Here is a 22,112-nt window from a genome sequence, read left to right as displayed (position 1 = left end):
GTATCTGACCATGGTACAGGGAATGGACTTGAGGAATCACAACTGGAAGTAGAGACCATTTCAAGGTTGTGGGTGTCCTGGGAGAGGAGATGGTGGCTTATATTAAAACAGTGACTTGTGGAGCAGGAGCGATGTGGGTGAATTGGGGAGATTTTAAAAAATTTGAATGAGCGGATTTGATAATTAGTGGGATGTGGGAAATCAGAGAAATAGGATGTCAAGTGTATACACACATTTCTGACTTTTGGAGTTAGATGGAAGATAATGCCATTTGCCGTGTGATGGAGAACACAGGACAGTTTAGTTTGAATGTATTAACTAGAAGAACCATGAGTATATCCGAATAGAGGTGACTGTATTGCTCTGGAGTATAATTAAAGAAGTAAGAGTGAAATAGGATTCCTCAAATATTATTAAATGAAAGGAACTTCAAGTGACACCTATAAATTGCTCATGTTAGGTTAGGTTGTAACTATTCTACAGTAGTAAATGGTACATAAGGAAGTATAAAATCTGACAAGGATTGACACCTGCGTTGACATTGACCTTTACTTGTGTACACCAAAGGGATGAAGAAAAAGAAGGGTTGTAATACCATGAGTAAGCAATGTAACCATTAGAGTTTATATTCTTTCATTGTTTAATTTAGTGTATATTTTTATTTGAGAGGCAAAGTTTAAGGTTTACTCTGTGAATGCTTATCAAAGTATTTAATTAGGGTTTATACATGTTTTTGTTTCATGGAAAATTTAATTTAGAGAAATATGAAATTTAAAACATTTTAAACTACATTTATTATATAAAATACTGAGCTGTAGTGGTAGTCTTCTGTTGCAATCATGGTCCATAAATCTAAAAGCCAGTCAATAGATATTTGTATGAGTACCGTTTTTTTTTTCAAGTAATTCTCAGATATGATTATCCAAATGCTATAGAGAATTTCAAAGATCAGATTCAAGAGATGTTGAAATCAAATATCAAAAAACTAAAAAATTTTTTTGCAAAGTAAAAAGTATGTACTACTTTATGAAATTTAATGGGACCCTTGAAGGTTGGACAAGGTTGGGAAATGACTTTTACTACTGTGTTGGTTAAATATTAACACTTTCTATGCCTTCGCTTGTCAAAAGCATCTTTGGATCTAGGGGGTTTTCCACCCTGATATTTGTATTAAGGTCATTTATCTGGAATTCAAGCAATCTTATTCCTCTCTTGTAGTTGACTTTTATGAAAGAATTTCTTTTGAAAAGCATTAACAAGATTGCTTTTTTTAAAAAAGAAGCAAATTGATAGGATTATTATAATCTATACTTTGTCAGTTGCAGCAGAATATATAGTCATCCTGAGTTACCAAAACAACTAAGTTATGTTTTAGTTTTTTTGTGCCTTTTATTACCTTATTTGAGAAGTGGTAGTAATTGATAAATCGCTTTTTACTTAGTTAAGTGGGATATCATAATCTTTAATTTTATCCTAGATGGGAATCTTTTAAAAATGCCATTGATATTAAGCTACAAATAATTTTGTTTGCAGAGTGGAAACGGTGTGTGTTTTTGGACAGCAGCAGGAAGGTGTGCTCATCACTTACTCTCTTGCAGTGTAAAAGACCATTAAAAGCATGAGCTCACTAATCACAATAAATAAAAAATATATTTGTGCTATATAACTTAAAATTCTAATTAGCAGTATTATAACTTTCTTGTTAGCAATTCCTTTTTTGATTTGTTGAGTCTATATTAAATATAGAAGTGTTAGTAATCACATATTTATGTCATCAGATCCTTGAATGACACCTCAGTGGTAAATAGTAATTTGTTCCTTTAGGTCTTCCATTTATTTCTTAAGTAACCATTTATTCAACTTCTACAGGTAAGGCACCATAATATCTCTAAAATGTTTCAAAAGGAGTGTGAATGTGTATAAAAATAACTAGTATTGCTTATTATATTTATGATTCTTTTTTCTAGGAACATTCCATACTTATGATAGATGAAATCAATGATATCCGAATTATTGGAGCCATTACAGTGGTGATTCTTTTAGGTATCTCAGTAGCTGGAATGGAGTGGGAAGCAAAAGTAAGTTATGATGGGAACACCTATAAATATTTAATATGTGAGCTTTTAGAGCTTATGTTTTGGGAACACTCTAACGTATGATAATATTTCCAGATTCTAATGGTACCTAAGTGGCCATTTTCACAAAAGTTTATATATAAGGTTATTTTCTACTTGACAAAGTAGAGAATCTTTGGAGATAACACTCAACCTAGAATCTAGTTAAACAAAGTACTTTGTAAATTTTGAATTTCCCACCGTCTTGCCCATTCTCCAGTTTTGCAATATGTAAAAATGCTCAGGTCAGTGTTTAATTCCAAATTAAACATCTGGCTTTGTAATTTATTTAAAAGTTCAACTTAAACATGGGGCAGTAAGTAAAAGTTATTGCCCACATGAGGTTAGAGAAGTTATTCTTGCTATTGAAATTTCAGAAGTTATGACTACCAAAGCCAGTATCATTGTTTCTGGAAAAAATTGCTAAAGTCACATTACCCATAAGCAGAGCACCCAGAAGTGTTTTTGTCTCTTTGAGAATTAGAGCATCATAGCACAGCTGTAGTTTCCCAAGTAATGGATATCCACGTTACTTTAAAGACCTTATAAAAGTCACATATTTGTGCTGTATATGATATGATAATGTTTACCAAACCAAAAATTAGGAAAGCCTGAAAGAGTAATTTTTTCAATCTTGTACTTTATTGTAAAGTCATATTAGTATAAAATTAAATCATTTATTTACACATTTTACACATTTACTGTATGAAAATAACAGAATTTTATACCACCTGGGACATGATTAGTGTATATGTACTTCCTTTTCCCACAGATGACACCGTTTTTCATGAGTGTTCAGTTTTATTGAGAGGTTAAGAGTGGAGAAGGGAAAATGGTAGTTTTCATAGATTGTTCTTTCCTTCCATTCCCATTGCTACTTGAATTTCCCTCCTGTATATTGTCATCTTCTTTCTGTACTTTTTCTTATTTTCCTGTAGCAGTCACACACTCAACATTATGTTTGGACCATTTATAAAACTTGTGTTTGTGTTCAGCATGTTTTCTATGTCAAGATTGTAGTGTTAAGGTGGAAGAGACAGGAATGATCTAGAATGAAAGTCTGTAGTATTTTGGAATTTACAGTGCTTTTTGGTTTGTGGGAAGGCATGCACATCTTTAACTCATTTCAGAAATACAGCATGATCTCACTTTTACTATCTTTTTTTTCCCCCAGATATTTCTTTAAAGATCTCTTTGTTCATTAAACAAGGAATTATTGAGCAGCTACTTGGCATGTGGCATTGTTTAAGGCACTGGGGAATCAGGCAAAACAAGACAGAAATTTTTCCCTCATGGAAGTTATATTCTAGGGGAATCGAATCAAGATACAGAAACAAGATTCTTGATTTTAATTTTTAATGTTTAAAATTGCAGGCTCAGATTGTTCTTTTGGTGATCCTACTTCTTGCTATTGGTGACTTTGTCATAGGAACATTTATTCCACTGGAGAGCAAGAAGCCAAAAGGGTTTTTTGGTTATAAATGTAAGTAAAAAAGTTTCAATATTTTTTAAGGGTACCTGTTTATAGAATTCTATTATCAATTAAATTTTGTACATTTTAGATATTTTGTAACAGAATTGACTATGGTTTGGTGATTCATCCTAATTTACAATTTAGTTTTGTCCCCTTTATGTATGCTGTACAGTTGGAGTAAAAATTACTTCTATTTACATCTTTTCTTTTTCATTATTAGCAACAAAAGGCAATAGATTTTATTCTCTACTAGTTTTGGGAATTTGTAACTGAATTTCTAACTTTTGTTCTAATATGACTTTCATTCTTTTAGCATATTTAAGCCCAATAGTTTAGAAGCACCTAAGATTGTGAAAGCAACTAGAAATATTAGTTTCTTGGTATAATTGCATTTTTCAAGAGTGCAGGCCATTTGATTTTCAGGAGATCTCTCCAGTTGGGTTTGTCTTATTTGTTTTTATAGATAGATTCAAGTTATTCGTTTTTGTCAGGAACATAAGTGAACCGTGTCTCCTTCTTAGTGCACCACATTTGGAGGGTGCACGATGCAGTTTTTTCCATTACTTAGTGGTGTTAGTTTTGATGACTTAGTCAAGGTTATACCTGCACAGTTTCTCTATTGTGAGGTTGCTGTTTTTTTCTTTGCAGTTAATAAGTGATCTGTGGAAGAATACTCTGAGACTGTTCATAGCCCTGTCAAACTTCTACCAAATGGCTTCATCCTTAACCCCTCTCACATCTGGCTTTTGTTGGTCAAAATAAGTCAGATGGTGCTAGATCTACTATGAATTTTTTGTCCTCTGCTTCATTTCTCTTAGTCATTTCTTCTCCTTCTTGAAACACGTCTATTTTATTCGATGTCAGATACCCTAGGTGTCTAACTTGCTAGTCACTATGACTATTACTCCTGTTACCCCCTTTAAATGCAGAATTGTACAACTATTATAGTGCTGACCTTCTAACTATATGCTCTTCCTTGGGTGGTGTGTATTCTCATGGCTCAAAATGCTATTAAGATAACTGACATGTTTCTATTCCTGAATCTCTCCTTTGAAGTTGAAACATAAATATATATCCAACTGACTATTTGAAGTCTCTCCTGCTTATTTCTTCTTAAGCTTTTCCATCTAAGTAACTGAAACCAGGATCTTAGTGTTTCCCGTCCTACCTGCTCCTATTAATTTTAATCCTTTTCTAATCAGTGCATTTATTTTCCCATCTCTAGATTGAACCTCTGCAGCAACCTCCTAATCAGCCTCCCTGTTTCAGATGTTGAATCTTTCAGTCCATTGTCCACACATTAATAGTATATGTCATTTGTGTGTTTATGACCCTACCTTGATTTTCCATTTTATTTAGGATAAATTTAACTTTTATAAAATATTCATACTCTGTCCCTCAGTGGTCACTCCATTCTCATTTAATTCTTCCCCTTACTGTAAGAGTTTTATCTTCTTTTATTTCCTCAAAAGAGTTAAACCTTTTTCTACTTGGGGGTCTTCATACATGTTGTTTCTCTTTTCTGGTGTATTCTTTTTCCCTGATCATCACATGACTGATTCGTGCTCAGCAAACTCTTAGCTTAAGTATTGTTTCCTTCCTTATATTTGCTTAGCCTTTTGTAACCACATTGAATTAGACTCTCTCTCTCTCATTTGTTATTCAACTCCCTGTTTTCATCAGAATATTTACTGCTGTTTATAATTACCTGTTTCTTATTTTGTCGTTTGCTATTGAGACTCTTAAATTCCATGAAGGCAGGAACAATGTCTAACTTGTTTATATTGCATCTCTAGGTTCTTCGAGATGCTAGAAAGCTGTAGTACAGGACCTGACACATGGTAGCTACTCAAGTATTGAATGGATAGATGGATACATTACAGTTAATCGGTTATCTTAGAGTCATAGATGAAAACAATAGGTCTAGTTGAAGCTTTTATTGTTGAAATCAAAAGCAACTTTATTTAGGGTACCTTAGCTAATTGTCTGACAGCCTCAAAAATCAATGGATCACGGGATAGTAGAGAAAGCTGTGGACCAAAATCTATACAGATGGTAATGTAAGTTGGAAGCTATCAAAAAATTGATTCTATATTATTATGATGTTGCTTTTGTTTTCCTTTTTTGTTTCCTTTGAGATGGGGTCTTACTCTGTCACCCAGGCTGGAGTGCAATGGCATGATCATGGGTAACTGCAATGTCGACTGTCCAGGCTTAAATGATTCTCCCACCCCAGCCTCCCAAGTAGCTGGGACCACAGGCATGTGCCACCACTCCTGGCTAATTTTTTAATTATTTATAGAGACAAGGTCTTCCTCTGTTGCCGAGGCTGGTCTCGAACTGCTAGGCTCAAGAAATCTGCCTGTCTTGGCCTCCCCACTTACTGAAATTACTGGTGTGAGGCACCACACCTTGCCCCCTTTTGTTTTTCTGCCTCCTTTCTTGTTTCTTTTACCTCAGAGATTTAGGAGATTATCCACATTCTAATTTGCATTTGGGCTAGTCGTAACAATTCAGTCGGAGGCTCTTGAAACGTAATTGGTGAGGTATACAAAAATGGGGCATGAATCAGATCAGATGATCATTTTGGTTGTAAACCATTGTCTCATACAAGAAAAGAACAGCAAATACTTGAACTAGGAAATATGCAAAAATTTACCAGTTACTTTAACTGAAGAAAAGTTAGGGGTCATATATACCTATTACTCTTGACCTCAATTATTGTAGTCTAATTTGCTTTCCATTAATTGTCAAAAATATTTTGTTTTCTACAGCTGAAATATTTAATGAGAACTTTGGGCCAGATTTTCGAGAGGAAGAGACTTTCTTTTCTGTATTTGCCATCTTTTTTCCTGCTGCAACTGGTATTCTGGCTGGAGCGAATATCTCAGGTGATCTTGCAGTAAGTATTGTAAAGTGCTATATCAATTATATATTTTAAAAGTGGAATATGTATATTTATTTTTACAGATAGACTTTTAAAAATCTTCTTGTCTTCTAGGATCCTCAATCAGCCATACCCAAAGGAACACTCCTAGCCATTTTAATTACTACATTGGTTTACGTAGGAATTGCAGTATCTGTAGGTAAATAGTTTTACATTTCTTTATGTTACAGAAATTTCATGATGTACATACTATAAATACTTTTATGACATTTGCTAACTTATAAATTCAGAAATATTTCAATAAAAAGATATGGAATTGCTTATTATAATTCAAAAACAGTTTTTAGAAAACTAATAATGACTTTTATAGACATTATCTAAACCACCAAATGCTTTATGACATTTCCAGTTTTTTAATTAATTATGGTAAATTAGAAAATTATATGAAATTGAATCTGTAAACTCATTCCACTGAGATGTATTTATCGAAAACAATTCATATGTAGAAGCAAATGAATTTTACTGCTACAAATTTCTGAACTTTTTAAAAGATGGTTATTTATTTTTTTTATAGTATATAAAGATTCTTTCAAGGCTATTAAGCAATGCTTGGCAATTTTTTACTATAAAAACACTGGTTTCGAAGAATAGGACATACTAGGTTTTACTTAGGAAAAGTTTTACTAAATTCTTACTAGATTTAATGAAAATTATTTCAAAACCATGTTGTTACTTCATGGGATCATGGTATTTTAGAACTTGAAAGGACTTAAGTGGTCAACCAGTCTCTAAACCTTTTCTTACAGATGAGAAAATAGAAGCTCAGAGATTTCACTACCAAAGATAGTGGCATTTGTTTTAGAGATTTGTTTTCATGGCAAAGAAGTTTTTTTTGTTGTTGTTTGTTTTAAATAAAGTCTTTAAGGCTATTTTCTATGAATTACTATTAGTTTACGTATGGTTTGCGTTTGTCAAGCTTTATAGTTAAATTTCTTAAGCATAATGCAAAAGTAAATCTTAGTTTAATACTAATGTGAAGAATCATAAACTCCAAGTCCATAGGCTATACAATATGAGGTTTCTATTGGATTTGGTAAGAAAATTTCATTTTTGCTATATATTCACTGATATGCTGGGAAGTAATAGCGTATTTATATTTATAAACTCTGCTTCTAGTTGCTTAAATGTAATTTGGAAATGTCACTACATGACAGAAATACTAATAATATCAGGGTGGGCTGAATTGCCTTTTGTTTTTGTTTTTTGTTTTTTGTTTTTTGTTTTTTGAGATGGAGTCTTACTCTCTGGCCCAGGCTGGAGTGCAGTGGCTTGATCTTGGCTCACTGCAACCTCCGCCTCCTGGGTTCAAGCAATTCTCGTGCTTCAGCCTCCTGAGTAGCTGGGATTACAGGCACTTGCCACCACACCTGGCTAATTTTTGTGTTTTTAGTAGAGATGGGGTTTTGCCATGTTGGCCAGGCTGGTCTCAAACTCCTGACCTCAGGTGATGCACCCATCTCAGCCTCCCAAAGTGCTGGGATTACAGGCATGAGCCACCACGCCCAGGATGAATTGGCATTTACAAAGGAATTTGGATTTCATTTATCCTTAGAATTCATAGACAAATCTCTGAAATTTATTTTGAAAAAACAGATGAATATATATGCTTAGCAAAATATATGGGTTCCCCTAAAAGTTCCTAGCATGCTTCTATACATTATTTAAAGTAAATTTAGTCTTAAAGTGACTTAATTGATTATGTTTTAGCTTGTAAAATAGTTTGTTATAGCAAATGAACATTTTCTATTTTTATTTTACCCTCTAACATTGCTAGCCCTCGTACGCATTTCATTCTGTCTACATTAGCCCTTGGAACAATAGGAGTAACCCCTTGATGCTGATGTTCAGTAGCTAGGCCTGTAAAGGCAGCCTCTACACCAGTGCTTGTTAAGCTCAAAGCAGTGGAACCTTTTTTCCCCAAAAAAATTCAGGCATAGACTATCAGAATACAAAACACATGAAAATACAGTTACTTTAGGGCTAGGGGGATTTGCAGGGCTCTGTACTCCCCTCATTTGCCAGTTGTTTCAGAGGTACCTTTATGGAAACATGGTTTTTCAAGGGCTGTTCTGAATGGTAGATGAAAAAATTGAAAAACAAGGAACTGTAGAGTCTGCCTAGTCATTAAAATATCCTCCCTTCTCATACTTAGTTCTGTTTATTCAATTTTTTCTGTCATACATGTAATTTTTACCTCAATATATGATGAAATAATACTGAAAAAGTGCTTCAGAAAGTAAAAATCTTTAAAGTGTAAGGAACGGTAATTACCATTAGTTGTGCATTACACGTTACTCTGAATAATAAAGCTTGCTTCAAGGTCACTTTTTAAATATTTTATTACGGAAGTTTTCAATTTTATGGAAGAGTAGGGAGCATTTTCAAATTAGCTCAGTAATTATTACGCAGCTTCAAAACAGTTAGCAAAAATATTAGTACATGCTTAATCTTGTTTCATCTATTTCCAAGTCACTCTGCTCTACGGGTTATTTTTAAGCAAATCTTAGATACCATGTGTTTTCTTTTTTTCAGGGTAATCATATTTGAGACAGAGATTTAAATATAATTATAATTCATTAATATTCAAATTATTTTCCCTCACAGAAGAATGGTATTACCTGAAGTCTGATTTTTAGCCACGTTCAAGTATAAAATATTTGGAGTATAGGAAAACATCACTGCCGTTTGGAACTCTTTCAGTACAGTGTTTTCATATTTACTTAAGGACATCTTTACCAAATAGGCTAGGAAATAGTTTGCTAATATACCATTTTCCACAACTCTGTTTACATGATTTTTAAGTGTTTATATGTAAATACTATTCTTTATAAAAGATTCAGTTTCACCAAATATTGGGGACCATGATGCTTTACAAATTCTGTTCCAGGTAAAGTCTTAACTGTAAATGCAATGTATGCTATTATAATTGAGTAGATATATAGTCCATACTTTGGTTTCTTTATAAATATATAAGTGTATAATTTTGAAATGAATGTAGATATTAAGTATATTATTCTTGTTGTCACTTGTGTCTTGTCACAACTTTAGGTTCTTGTGTTGTTCGAGATGCCACTGGAAACGTTAATGACACTATTGTCACAGAGTTAACAAACTGTACTTCTGCAGCCTGCAAATTAAACTTTGATTTTTCATCTTGTGAAAGCAGTCCTTGTTCCTATGGCCTAATGAACAACTTCCAGGTGAGCATTGGCTTTGTAATATACAGACGTTCTGTATTTATCTAGGGGTGAGACTACTGTCAAATCTGACCATTCACAATATAGCCATAGCATAGAAGGGAAGACAGTTGTTATTTTATTTTTCTTAATTTTTAATTTTTTTCTTGAGATAGAGTTTTGCTCTGTCCCCCAGGCTGTAGCACAGTGGTGCTATCTTGGCTTGCTGCAACCTCTGCCTCCTAGGTTCAAACGATTCTCTCGCCTCAATCTCCCGTGTAGCTGGGACTGCAGGCACCCGCCACCACGCCCGGCTAACTTTTGTATTTTTAGTAAGGATGGGGTTTTACCATGTTGGCTAGGCTGGTCTCGAACTCCTGATGTCAAGTGATCCACCTGCCTGGGCCTCCCAAAGTGCTGGGATGGCAGGTGTGAGCCACTGCGCCTGGCCAGTTGTTCTTTATATTCCCCTAAAACTGTAGATATCTAATTGGGCAAACTAAAATATGAATGGATAAAATCTGAGGATGTTCAAGAGCAAAGAACCCCTGGAAGTTAATGTTTTTATAACAGCATGTAACATATATATATGAGTGTGTGTGTATTTATATATGTAGTATATAAATATACTGCTTTAGAAAGCATGGAATCATCTTGCACATGGTCATATTTGTGTGGGTCTGTTTTTAGATTCTTGATTTTGTTCTGTTGATCTTTGTGTCTGTCCTTGTGTCAGTACCACACATTCTTAATTACTGTAGTTAAATGGTAAGTTTTGAGGTCAGGTAGATTAATTCCTCCCATTTTAGCCTTTCTAAGAAAATTGTTTTAGCTATTTTAGTTCGTTGGTCTTTCCATATAAAAATTTAAAATAACATTGTGTGGGGGGGGGTTTAATTAATTTATTTACTTTTTAATTTTTTTTTTTATCACTTCAGTAGTTTTTGGGCTACATGTGGTTTCTGGTTACATGGATGAATTGTGTTGTGATGGAGTCTGAGATTTGGGCACACCTATCACCCAAGTACCTTACATTTATTTTTAAAAAGTCTTGTTGGGATTTTGATAGGAATTTACATTAAACTGGTATATCAATTTGGAGAGAATTGACTATGTTGAGTGTTCAATTCATAAACATCATCTCTCCATTTATTTGTGTTGTCTTTGATTTTTTTAGTTAGCATTTTGTTGTTTTCAGCATACGCGTCCTGTATGTATTTTGTTAAATTTACAACTAAATATTTTTATTTTGCGCAATTTAAACCCATACCAATTGAATTCAGTTTTCTAATTAGTCTTCATAATTGCTTTATATATAAATGGCCTTTATAAAAGCATTGATCAGTGTCAATAGTAGTGTTACTTTATTGGATATGGCTCATATAAAGTCATTCAGCATGAAATCACCATTTAACATTTAACAACAGAATTTAATTCTGAATGGATACTTGAAAGCTAGTGAATTTCTAAAACATACAAACTGGACAGTTTAGTAGTACTTCTCAAGTATTTGGAGGCTGTCAGTTCTGCTGTTTATTGTTACCTCTATTAAGGTACTGAAATTGAAATGAAATTTTAGTCTGCCAGATTTATGCATTTTTAGAAACAGAAAAGATTATATAAGGGGAAAATATATTACTAAAATTAATTTGGAGGATAGTTTTGAGTTGTTTATTAAGTCCTAGGATGGTAGAAAGAACACAAAGGTGTAGATTCAGGAGATTAAATCAAAATATTCTATTGTAAATTCATAGAGTACATCGTTCTGCTGATTTCCAAGGAAAAATAAAAATTTTGCTTTGTAATTTTTTTCAGTATTGTATAAACAGAATAATTTGGATTTTAATGTATTTAAAATGCTGTGTTTTATGTACAATCTGTAAATTTTACAATACAATTTTAACTAAAATTTGTAAAGGCATTGTTTTTATTTTTTATTATGTAGTTTGAAGCAATTGACTGTACTTTCAGTGGTTACAAATATTGAACTCAATTATGTGATAGAAGTTTGTGTTTTCTAGTCATGAGACTAGGCAGAATTGTAGGAATGAAAGAAAGTATTCATATCCAGCTAATGATTCAGGCCAATTCTGACATTGATATTGTGTATGGAAGGCACAAACGTTGGTCTTTGCCCAGTGACTGAAAATACCAGTCAGATTTCTGTGTGGCCTTAAGATAGAAAAGTTTGTTGTCTTTATCAAGTCTAGTATGGACTCATTCAAGCAAAGAGGAATTTGGTATAAGTAAAGCTGCTTTTCTAATTTAAGTAAACTTTTCAAAAATACTTTGTAAAGCGATACAACATGAGGGAAAATCTTGTGAAAATATAAATACCTTGGCATTTGGATAATGAAGAATGGTGGATAGGACATAACTGAGGAGTATGTAAGTTGGAGTCTTCATCATAAGATCTGTACAAGTCATACTTTATAATCACCTTTTCATACTTCAGGAAATAAAGTTATTTGGGTTATCTTGTTGCTCTTAAATTTTAAATTGTATATATAGTCTTATATTGCTTGCTATATTTCTACATTATAATGTCCTCTGAAACCTTTGACTCACTGTTGCATAATAAACAAAATGCGAGCTTTAGTCTAAATCAGTCAGAGCCCTTCATACCTCTTCTTAAGCCTCACTGCCTTCTGTTCCCACTGGACTCCAGCCACTGAGTGTATTTGTACACGCACACATACATACCCTACTCTCTTCCTTTAGTGATTGCTTCACTCTGCTTGGAATTCTCCTGTGGTTTATTTTTCCATGTCCAGATCCACCTGACTTCAAGGCAACTTAGTTCCATGAAGATTTTCTTGAATCCCAAATCATCTTCAACATACACCCCCACACAGACTTTTACCATTCATTTTGTTTACTTGCTATCTTTTAGCTTTTATTAGACTTTTGTCTTTTTTTCCCCTTTAGAGACAACACGGTCATTTTTTCATCTGTTTCCACTGTATATCGTTGACACTAATATTATTTACATTCAATATTATTATCCTTGCTGCTATTTCACCATTATATGTTGAGAAGTGCAGAGGTTATTGCATAACCGTTCAACTATTTACTAGAAAACAGGAAACCTATTATAACAGGCCCCAAAACATAGTATTTCCAGATGAAAAGTCTGGATCATAATTTACTTCAATTTGTAACTGATGGAAGAAGGGAAAATGTATTGTTTCCTCAACATGGAAGAGAAAAGATTATAGTAATGCTGGTGGTGTCAGTTTTGCCTTACTCCTACAATGCATAATGTATCATATACTCTTTCTCTACTTTCGTCCACTTACGTCTTTCTTTGTACTTAATTTAACTTTGAGATCGTTACGACAGATATAGAATTTTGTGTGATCTAATGAGGCTGTATAGCAGAAACTGGGTTTATTCATTTTAATCTTGACTCATCTGTCCTTCACAATCTCCTTCCCTAAAGATAAGGTTGTCAGTTCTAAGTAATCCAGCATTACTGTGAAAAATAGTGACTATGAAAAATGCACAGCATATATATAACTATCAAATTGTTATTAAAAGGCTGAGTAGAAAACAATCTTTTCAGATTTTCTCCCCACTCTTAGAAGTCTGTGCTACTGTCTTTAAAACACTTCAGAGATGTATTCTTCATATTTAACCTTAAATCTAATGGAAGATCTAGGGAAAGATGTTTAGTCAACAGGGTGGTTTATGTGTACATGAAATCAGGCTTATGCATTGTGGACAGGGATTGTACCCGTTGCTAACTTTCTGTTTGGTTTAAACAATTAAATTTTACAGTCAAATGTGTGACAGAAACAGCTTAAAACCTGATTTCCTTATCTCTTTGGTCTCAGTTGACATGTTCTTAGTCAATATAAATGAAAGATAAAATCTCTACCAAGGAAGCAAATAATCTGAGTGAAGATCACCATTCACTGCTGGGAAATTTATAATACCATTCACAGCTGCTCAAGTTGACAATAGTTGAATCCACCACACAACTCCTCCACTTTAATTTTGTGTTTTGACAAGTTTCACAGATTCAGAAGTACACAGTGAATACCTGTGTACTTATCCTTCAGTTATATTTACTAGTTTATATTGTACCCTATTTGCTTTGTATGTGTATATGTATAGTCTTTTTCTCCTCAAATAAGTTATAGACATCATGACATGACAATCATTTTGAAGTATTTAATGCATTTTGTGTAAGCACAATATGGTTATCCTACTTAAGAAATTAAACATTGATGAAATACTGTTATTTAAATATATATCCTATGTTCATATTTCTCCACTTGTCCCAGTAATGTCCTTTATAGTATTTTTTCTAAGTCCAAGATTCATCTAGGATCACGCATAGTATTTAGTTATCATGTCATTTTAAAATCATTTAGTCTAGGGGAGTTTCTAGCTCACATTAATCTTTATGACATTGACATTTTCAGCATTTGAACCGGGTTGTTTTGAATTGTGCCCCTCAGTTTGAATTTACCTGATTCATGAGCTTGGTGATCAGTCCTTTGTTGTTGGTGTTTTTTTTTGTTTTTTTTTTTTAAGTTTTCTAAGAGGAAATATTTGAACATGTACACAGAGAAAGCAATATAATACACCTAATACCTATAATACCCAGCTTTATCAGTTATCAATGCATGGTTAATTTTGTTTCCTGTGTAACTCCTCCTATCCCAGATTATTTAGAGCAAAACCCTAGACTTTAGATCATATCTTCAGCTGGAAATATTTCCACATTTAGCTCTAAAAGATAAAGGCTTAGAAAAAAATAGTCTAACCACAATAGTATCTTAACATAAGAAACAGTCTTCCTAATGAGAAGTACATGATGGCACTTATGCAATACTCTTGCCAAAACTTTTACCTCATTTTGATTAACTGTCTAGATAGAACTAGTTTACTAGAATTATAGAAATGAGAAGAGTTGTTAAGCAACACAATGATGATGAAGTCCGAAAAATCCAGAGCATGAGATCTCCATGAGAGAAATGATAGAAAAATAATAAAAGGAAAAGGAAATGTGAACCTGTTGATTGAAAAATACTGAAGAGACACATAAACCAAATATAATGTGTAACCTTTTTTTTTTTTTTTTTTGGATCCTGATTTGAACAGACTCTTTTTGAAAGATAAGAAAGGGTAATTTAGGGAATTTGAATGCTGACTTGCCTTTTTGTGGTACTGTTAAGCAATTATTAAGTTTTTAAGCTGTGACATTGGCATTATAGTTAAGTTTTCAAAAGTCCTTATCTGTTAGAGATACGTACTGAAATATTTATATGTTAAAGGATATATGGGACTTGTTTCAAAATATTGTGGGGAATGTCCCTAAGTTGATCATTGTTGAAATTAGGTGATAAATGTTAGCAGTTCATTATTCTCTTCTCTCTGCCATTGTGTGTGTTTAACATTTTATGAATGAAAAGGTTTTCTTAAGGTAAGGACTAGTGGTAAATTTGTTTCAGATATTTGTAATGCACATAGCATTGTTGTTGTTATTACTATAAAATTATCCCCAGTGTTAACCTCCTTCAAAATGTGACCACATAATATTGTGCTATTTTCTGAATTGTGAGATTTATTTTTCTATTTTTGTCACTTTTATTTAAGGTAATGAGTATGGTGTCAGGATTTACACCATTAATTTCTGCAGGTATCTTTTCAGCCACTCTTTCATCAGCATTAGCATCCCTTGTGAGTGCTCCCAAAATATTTCAGGTAAGCGTTTTTATATTACAGGCTTTATTAAAGGGAGAGTTAAAGTAATGCTTCTTAATTTGAAGTTGTTGCTGTTTACAAATTTATTTGCTTCTGTCAACCATGTATATACATATATATGATATATATATGCACATAAAGACATACATAATTTTATGTGTATGAATGAACATGAATATGTTTACTTATATAAACATTTGTGCATTTGCCTGCTGTCAAGGTATAGTCTGAGTTCTCTTTTTAGAAGTGCTGGATGTTTGCTTTTTTGACATATTTAGCATACATTTTCAAGATGTCTAAGGTATAGGAATGCAGTCTAAGACTGCAAATGGGGAGTAGCAAAATATCTTTGTTCTGGTTAGTATGGTTTCAACCTAAATATTTTATTTTACAAATATTTAAGTACCTAACGTGTGCTACACATTGTGTTCATTACTTGAGGATTTAATGACGTATAGGATAGACATTATCTCCTTTTAGTGAGCATTAAATAGCTGAATACTGATGGGAAGTACTTTTTATTGCTAAATCAAATAAATGAATGTTGATTCTGCAGTCTTGTTCTTAATGCTGTATTTATAGCCAATGAGTATACCAAAGGTAGAAAATATCATTTAAGACAGTGTTCAGCAATGTTTTAAGAAAGATAGTTAAGTTTTATAGTCAGGATTTTTATCTGCTTTAAGATATTGGCTTGTTTTTCTTAAAATAGGTCACAACTATATCATTTATCAAGCTTCCAACTTTGTTTTTACTTGTATGCCTGCTTCTCTGATTTCTTCTTCATAAAATTTAATTTCAACATGGCGATAGGGTAAGGCAGATAGAAATTTTGACCAGCATCCTTCTGATGTTTGAAATGTTTGAATTTCCTTTACATTTTGTAGGTGAAGCAGTATGTGGGACAGGATAAAAGAGATGACTGAGAATTAGAAACTTGAGTCTCAATCCTGATTAACCTATTAGAACTCTCAGCAAATCTATATATCTAATTTTAATATATTTCATTTTAATGTTTTCTTTCATTAGGCTTTATGTAAGGACAACATCTACCCAGCTTTCCAGATGTTTGCTAAAGGTTATGGGAAAAATAATGAACCTCTTCGTGGCTACATCTTAACATTCTTAATTGCACTTGGATTCATCTTAATTGGTTAGTTATATAAATGGTGTGTTATTGTAGATTTTTGGTGCATCTATATTCTAGGCATTGAATTATTATTAACAACGTTATCTTGGTATACTAAGTCTCTTTGTAATCAAAGAAAGTTTATAAAGTACTGTAAGTAATAGCACTCAGTACATATTTGCTGAAATTATTGCCATTACTAAGTCCTCATTAGAGCTAAAGGGAATTCCTAGGTTCTTTTTCCTGAAACAAATATGATAATGGCATAAAGAAAAGGATTCCAGTGTCACCTGTGACATCAGTGCGTGTGGTGATCTATTTTTTTGGCACTCTGCCTCTGATCACAAGTGAGCTCTGTTGGGTCTTCCACTGCTAAAGACGACATTGGACTTTTTAAGGTCTAAAGAATTTTGTCTAACCTCTGAGACTAGTTGACATTAAAAGGCTGATGTACCACCAAGTGTTGTGGGACTGTGTGGAAACTAACTCCCATCTGATGCCATTAGATATATATTTGGTGTAGCCACTTCTGGAGAACAAGTGGGCAATATCTCGTAAACTTTTCTGTAATCAACAGTTTTCCTTCTAGGTGTGTGCCCTGTAGAAACTTGTATATATACTTAAAGAGCCATATACAATAATGTTTCTAGTATTATTCATTATAGTGAAAAATGAAAGCAACCTAGATCAATAGAAGAAAAATATGCAGCAGTTAGAGGAATAAACTTGGTTTTCATATATCAATGTGGATGAATTTCAAAAATAAATGTAAAAGATCAAATTTCAGAATGATACATATGGTATGCTATTTACATAACTTTTAAAACACCCAGAACAGTACTGTATGATGCATATAGACTATATATGTCATAAAACTATGTATGACTGGACAGAATATACCAAGTTTGGAGAAGTGTGAGATAAAGTATAAAGGGGATTCAATAGTTTGCATAGGATTGAATTTCTGAAAAGTTAAGTATATGAGGCATATATGGCAAAATCTAAATGTTTATGAAATCTGGATGGTAGTTATGGGGTGTTGTGTTGTTAACTAAAGATTTGAAATACTTCATAATTTTAAAAAGTTAAATGTCTAATACGTCAGTAAATCTTGCACGTGTTTGTTTTGCAGCTGAACTGAATGTTATTGCTCCAATTATCTCAAACTTCTTCCTTGCATCATATGCATTGATCAATTTTTCAGTATTCCATGCATCACTTGCAAAATCTCCAGGTAATTTTACATTTTTAAAAAAGTTTGTAAATACTATTTTTGATTTCAAAGAAAATAAAACTTTTGCCACATTTTAAAAGATATTATGTGTGGGATTAGTTCATTAATGCCATGTCTGCCTTTATAGTTAATTCAAATTAAGTCTTCAAAGATCTCTTTATCAGTAAGTTTACTGATAATATTGTTTGTCTTCAAAGCGTTTAGCATTAATCTCTAATTCTGATAACACTGTGAAAAATTGTTACTTTTTAAAAACCTAGTTTTTCAATCTTTAGCTGATTTCTATTTTAGTTCTAAGGACATCACTATGATGTAGGTTACCTGTAAGAAAATGGTTTTAACATAGTGAATTCTGTAAAATTCTGACATAAGGGGTCTCTATCAACTGTAAATGTATGAGACTTTTCTTATAAACTGTGACTACCATTGCAAATCAGGAAAGGAACTGAAGAAACAAAAGCATTGTTTCTTTTAAAGATTTGAAAGTCTGAGGACAGGGAAGATAAAAGTATGAGAACTTTGAACACAAACATTCTAGCATCAGGGTTTTACTTTAAATATATAAATTTTATTGCAATGATCTTTTAAAATAATTTTGCCTGTGGAACTACTTACCAATGAAAATTTAAAAACGTGGTCTTCAACATTTTTTAAAGTGGGCTTCCTTCATAAATACTTCACTAAATGGGAAGGTATGTGTTTCTGTAGTCAGCTCTTAGTTCTTCTAGCAAGTTGATTATGTTTTTAATGATTTTTGTGAACATTTTGTTTGAAATGTTTTATATATTCATTAGACTATGGATATGAGTCATCTTAGAACCAGAAAATAAAGCCTAGTTACTACTAAGGATTCAATTTGAAACCTTTCTTTTTAAAACCTTCTGTAGTTTTTAACATTCACCTAAGGTAAGTTGATTTACTCTTTTAATGAAGAGTTTATTGAATACAGAACTAGTAGGATACAGTAATGTGGAAATAGATATTACCTTTTCATAGTCATCAAGAATTGTCAAATTCAATTGTGATCAATAATAGTCTTTGACTTCACTTTTCAGTATTCGACTTATACTTAATGCTTAAAGTCCTCTCAGTGTGTCAGCCCTAAAGAATGTTATTTTTTGAATACATATGTACCATTATGTAAAGCTGATGAAGTATTTGCGTGACTTTTATTTATTTGTTATTGTTAGGATGGCGTCCTGCATTCAAATACTACAACATGTGGATATCACTTCTTGGAGCAATTCTTTGTTGCATAGTGATGTTTGTCATTAACTGGTGGGCTGCACTGCTAACATATGTGATAGTCCTTGGGCTGTATATTTATGTTACCTACAAAAAACCAGGTTAGTAGACTTTTTTGTTTGTATCCCAAGCTAGAAAACATCTAGAAGTTCTTTGTTATTTTTCATTTTAAGCATCATCTTTTGTATATTTGAAAGCTACTTTGTATAAAACCTAAAATACTTTATTTCCAAACTCTTAAAAGTTTTATTTTTTCAAATACATGTAGTTTTAATAAAACAGTTACTTCGAGATTTTTTATTCTTACGGTTTCCATTCTTACTCATAAATTAAATTGATCCTATTTGTAGAAAAATAATAAATGCATATAATTAACATTTTGCTGCATTCACTATATTTTAAAATTATTTTTTGAAAGGATCCAGTTACAGTACTGTAGTAGCTATGTAGCCTAATAAGCTAGGCTATCTATATATATATATAACCTACTGTGGTCTTAGAACTGTATTGAATAACACGGAGTTAACAAAATATTGGAAGACATAGTGTCTTTCCCAGTAGGATACTATGTAGCAGGGGAAATTGGACAAACTTGTTCTAACTGGGCAATGATTAGTGATTTCCTAGTATGTCATATTAATAACAGCTAAATGTATCTCCCTGTAAGATGATGATGCTAGAGTATGTTAGGATTGGTCCCAGTATTGAGCATTATAACCTGTGACACAAGAAAGACCTGATGAGAAAGTCTTCATTTGGGCTTAATAGAATAGATTGGGAAGAGATTACATAAGATTAGTTTCAATAAGAATACATTTTGTAATCCAGATATGAAATGATGAGCTTTTAAAGTGGTAGCTCCAGAAATGAAATAAACCATTTTAGAAGAAATTATTTCTCTAACGTACCTAGTAAGTCTATAAATTAACAAATGTCTAAAATCATTTGAAGTCCAAGTTGTTTATTCAATAAGAAATAAAATTTTCCTGTTCAAATAACCCAGTTAAGTATAATAAACAAGTATTTCTTAACAATTAGAAATTTGCTCATTTCCCTTTAGACCTTTGGCTATACAAACAATAATTTTAACATATTTATTTGTGAAACTCTTTTAGAGTTGTATGCACAGCATGTCTGCAGCCCTATCTATCTTTTCTAAATTATACTTTAAATGAATTATAGTTCAGATTATCAGTCTTAATATCTTGCTGTATATGTGAACTATTGAAAGTACAATAGTGTATTTCAGCAATTGGCTTTTTAAATGTGAAAGCATGTTTAATTCTCTGTGCCTCAGATTCGCTATTGATTGGTTGTTATTACTGATGTTAATGCTGCATGAACATTATCTTCCCACAGATGTGAATTGGGGATCCTCTACACAAGCCCTGACTTACCTGAATGCACTGCAGCATTCAATTCGTCTTTCTGGAGTGGAAGACCACGTGAAAAACTTTAGGTATGTGATAAAGAAGGAAACATGAAAGCATTTTCTTTTTGCTGGCCAGTCAGTTCTTATTTTTCAGTGACATTTTCATGTGCATTTCACATTTTTAATTGGACTTGGGCAGTTTAATTATTCAAGAACAAAATTGTACAAAGAGAAAAATTAACAAAAATGTTATGAGGGTTTTGGAGTTTTCTCACTTGAAGACTTTTAAATGATGCATATCATAAAGTCAAAGTTTTATTTTCTCCATGGCCATTAAAGTTATGTAACTGTATGAGATTCATAAAGATTTTTTGACATGCCTTATTTTGTACATTACCAACACACTAAAATTGTTAGTTGTGTCTTATCAGTGATTAACTGGAAGTAACTTATAGTGACAAAGAATCAGTGCTTACACTAAAGAGCATTTATTACTATTTTCCTCAATAAATGACTTTAAGAATATATTACCATTTTGGATGGGCACCGTGGCTCATGCCTGTAATCCCAGCACTTTGGGAGGCTGAGGCTGGGGGATCACTTGAGGTCAAGAGTTCGAGACTAGCCTGGCCAACATGGTAAAACCCTGTCTCTACTAAAAATAAAAAAATTAGCCAGGCATGGTGGCGCATGTCTGTAGTCCCAGCTACTTGGGAGGCTGAGGCAGGAGAATGGCTTGAACCCAGGAGGCGGAAGTTGCAGTGAGCCAAGATCGTGCCACTGCACTCCAGCCTGGGCAACAGAGTGAGACTCCGTCTCAAAAAAAAACAAAAGAAGATTATATTATCTTTCTAATAGTTTATTAACCCTCAGTATAAACTTTCTTTAGTCATGAGTAATCCCTCCTTATTGGCTTCTGCATGATAAACACAAATCTTTCCTATGTTTAAAGAAACGCTGAAACATAGATAAGTGTCAAAAGAGAATTGCTCTACCCAGTCTCCCTCCCAGTCAAAGTAATTGTTTTTTGTTACTTTTTCGAATTCCCCTCTTCCTTTTGCTAGAATAAAAAATTCTCAGAGACCACACGCAGGTCTTCAGCTTTAGTGTAGACAGAAATGGAGAAGAAGGAATGAGAGCCCTGGGAGGAAAACTTTTCACTTCAGCATATTTTGGATAGTGATGTCAAAGATAACAGAAAATAGAAATTATTCTTTTTATGTAAAAAGTTGTATCCTAGAACTGAGAGTATGACCAAGAGTCTATGTTTATTGCCATTAATTTAAAAAACAAACAAACAAACAAAAAACCTGTTGCTTTGGCTCATTGTAGTAAAGGCAACATTAAAAAAAAATTATTTTTGGGCATGGTGGCTCATGCCTGCAGTCTCATCACTTGGGGAGCCTGAGGCAGAAGGATCACTTGAGCTTAGGAGTTGGAGACCAGCAGTTTCAGACCAGGCTAGGCAACATAGTGAGATCTTGTCTTTACCAAAAATTTAAAAAATAGCCAAGTATGGGCCGGGCGCGGTGGCTCAAGCCTGTAATCCCAGCACTTTGGGAGGCCGAGACGGGTGGATCACGAGGTCAGGAGATCGAGACCATCCCGGCTAACACGGTGAAACCCCGTCTCTACTAAGAAGTACAAAAAACTAGCCGGGCGAGGTGGCGGGCGCCTGTAGTCCCAGCTACTCGGGAGGCTGAGGC

General features: G+C 33.2%; 1 protein-coding gene across 1 annotated transcript in view; it reads left to right on the top strand.

Moving 5' to 3' along the window:
• The window catches only part of SLC12A2 (solute carrier family 12 (sodium/potassium/chloride transporter), member 2), a 117,919-nt gene that overhangs the window by 60,073 nt on the left and 35,734 nt on the right, over positions 1 to 22,112 (top strand). The window contains exons 7-16 of the mRNA XM_011981217.1: positions 1,968 to 2,078; positions 3,489 to 3,597; positions 6,363 to 6,490; positions 6,590 to 6,674; positions 9,584 to 9,735; positions 15,319 to 15,426; positions 16,456 to 16,579; positions 17,688 to 17,789; positions 18,980 to 19,135; positions 20,394 to 20,493. Coding sequence (XP_011836607.1) covers positions 1,968 to 2,078; positions 3,489 to 3,597; positions 6,363 to 6,490; positions 6,590 to 6,674; positions 9,584 to 9,735; positions 15,319 to 15,426; positions 16,456 to 16,579; positions 17,688 to 17,789; positions 18,980 to 19,135; positions 20,394 to 20,493 — 1,175 coding nt within the window. The remainder of the gene's footprint in view (positions 1 to 1,967; positions 2,079 to 3,488; positions 3,598 to 6,362; positions 6,491 to 6,589; positions 6,675 to 9,583; positions 9,736 to 15,318; positions 15,427 to 16,455; positions 16,580 to 17,687; positions 17,790 to 18,979; positions 19,136 to 20,393; positions 20,494 to 22,112) is intronic.

This window comes from Mandrillus leucophaeus, unplaced genomic scaffold (genome assembly GCF_000951045.1).
Source record: "Mandrillus leucophaeus isolate KB7577 unplaced genomic scaffold, Mleu.le_1.0 Scaffold221, whole genome shotgun sequence".
Lineage (NCBI taxonomy): Eukaryota > Metazoa > Chordata > Mammalia > Primates > Cercopithecidae > Mandrillus > Mandrillus leucophaeus.
Note: the sequence above shows the minus strand (reverse complement) of the source record. Positions and strands in the feature narration are given on the sequence as shown.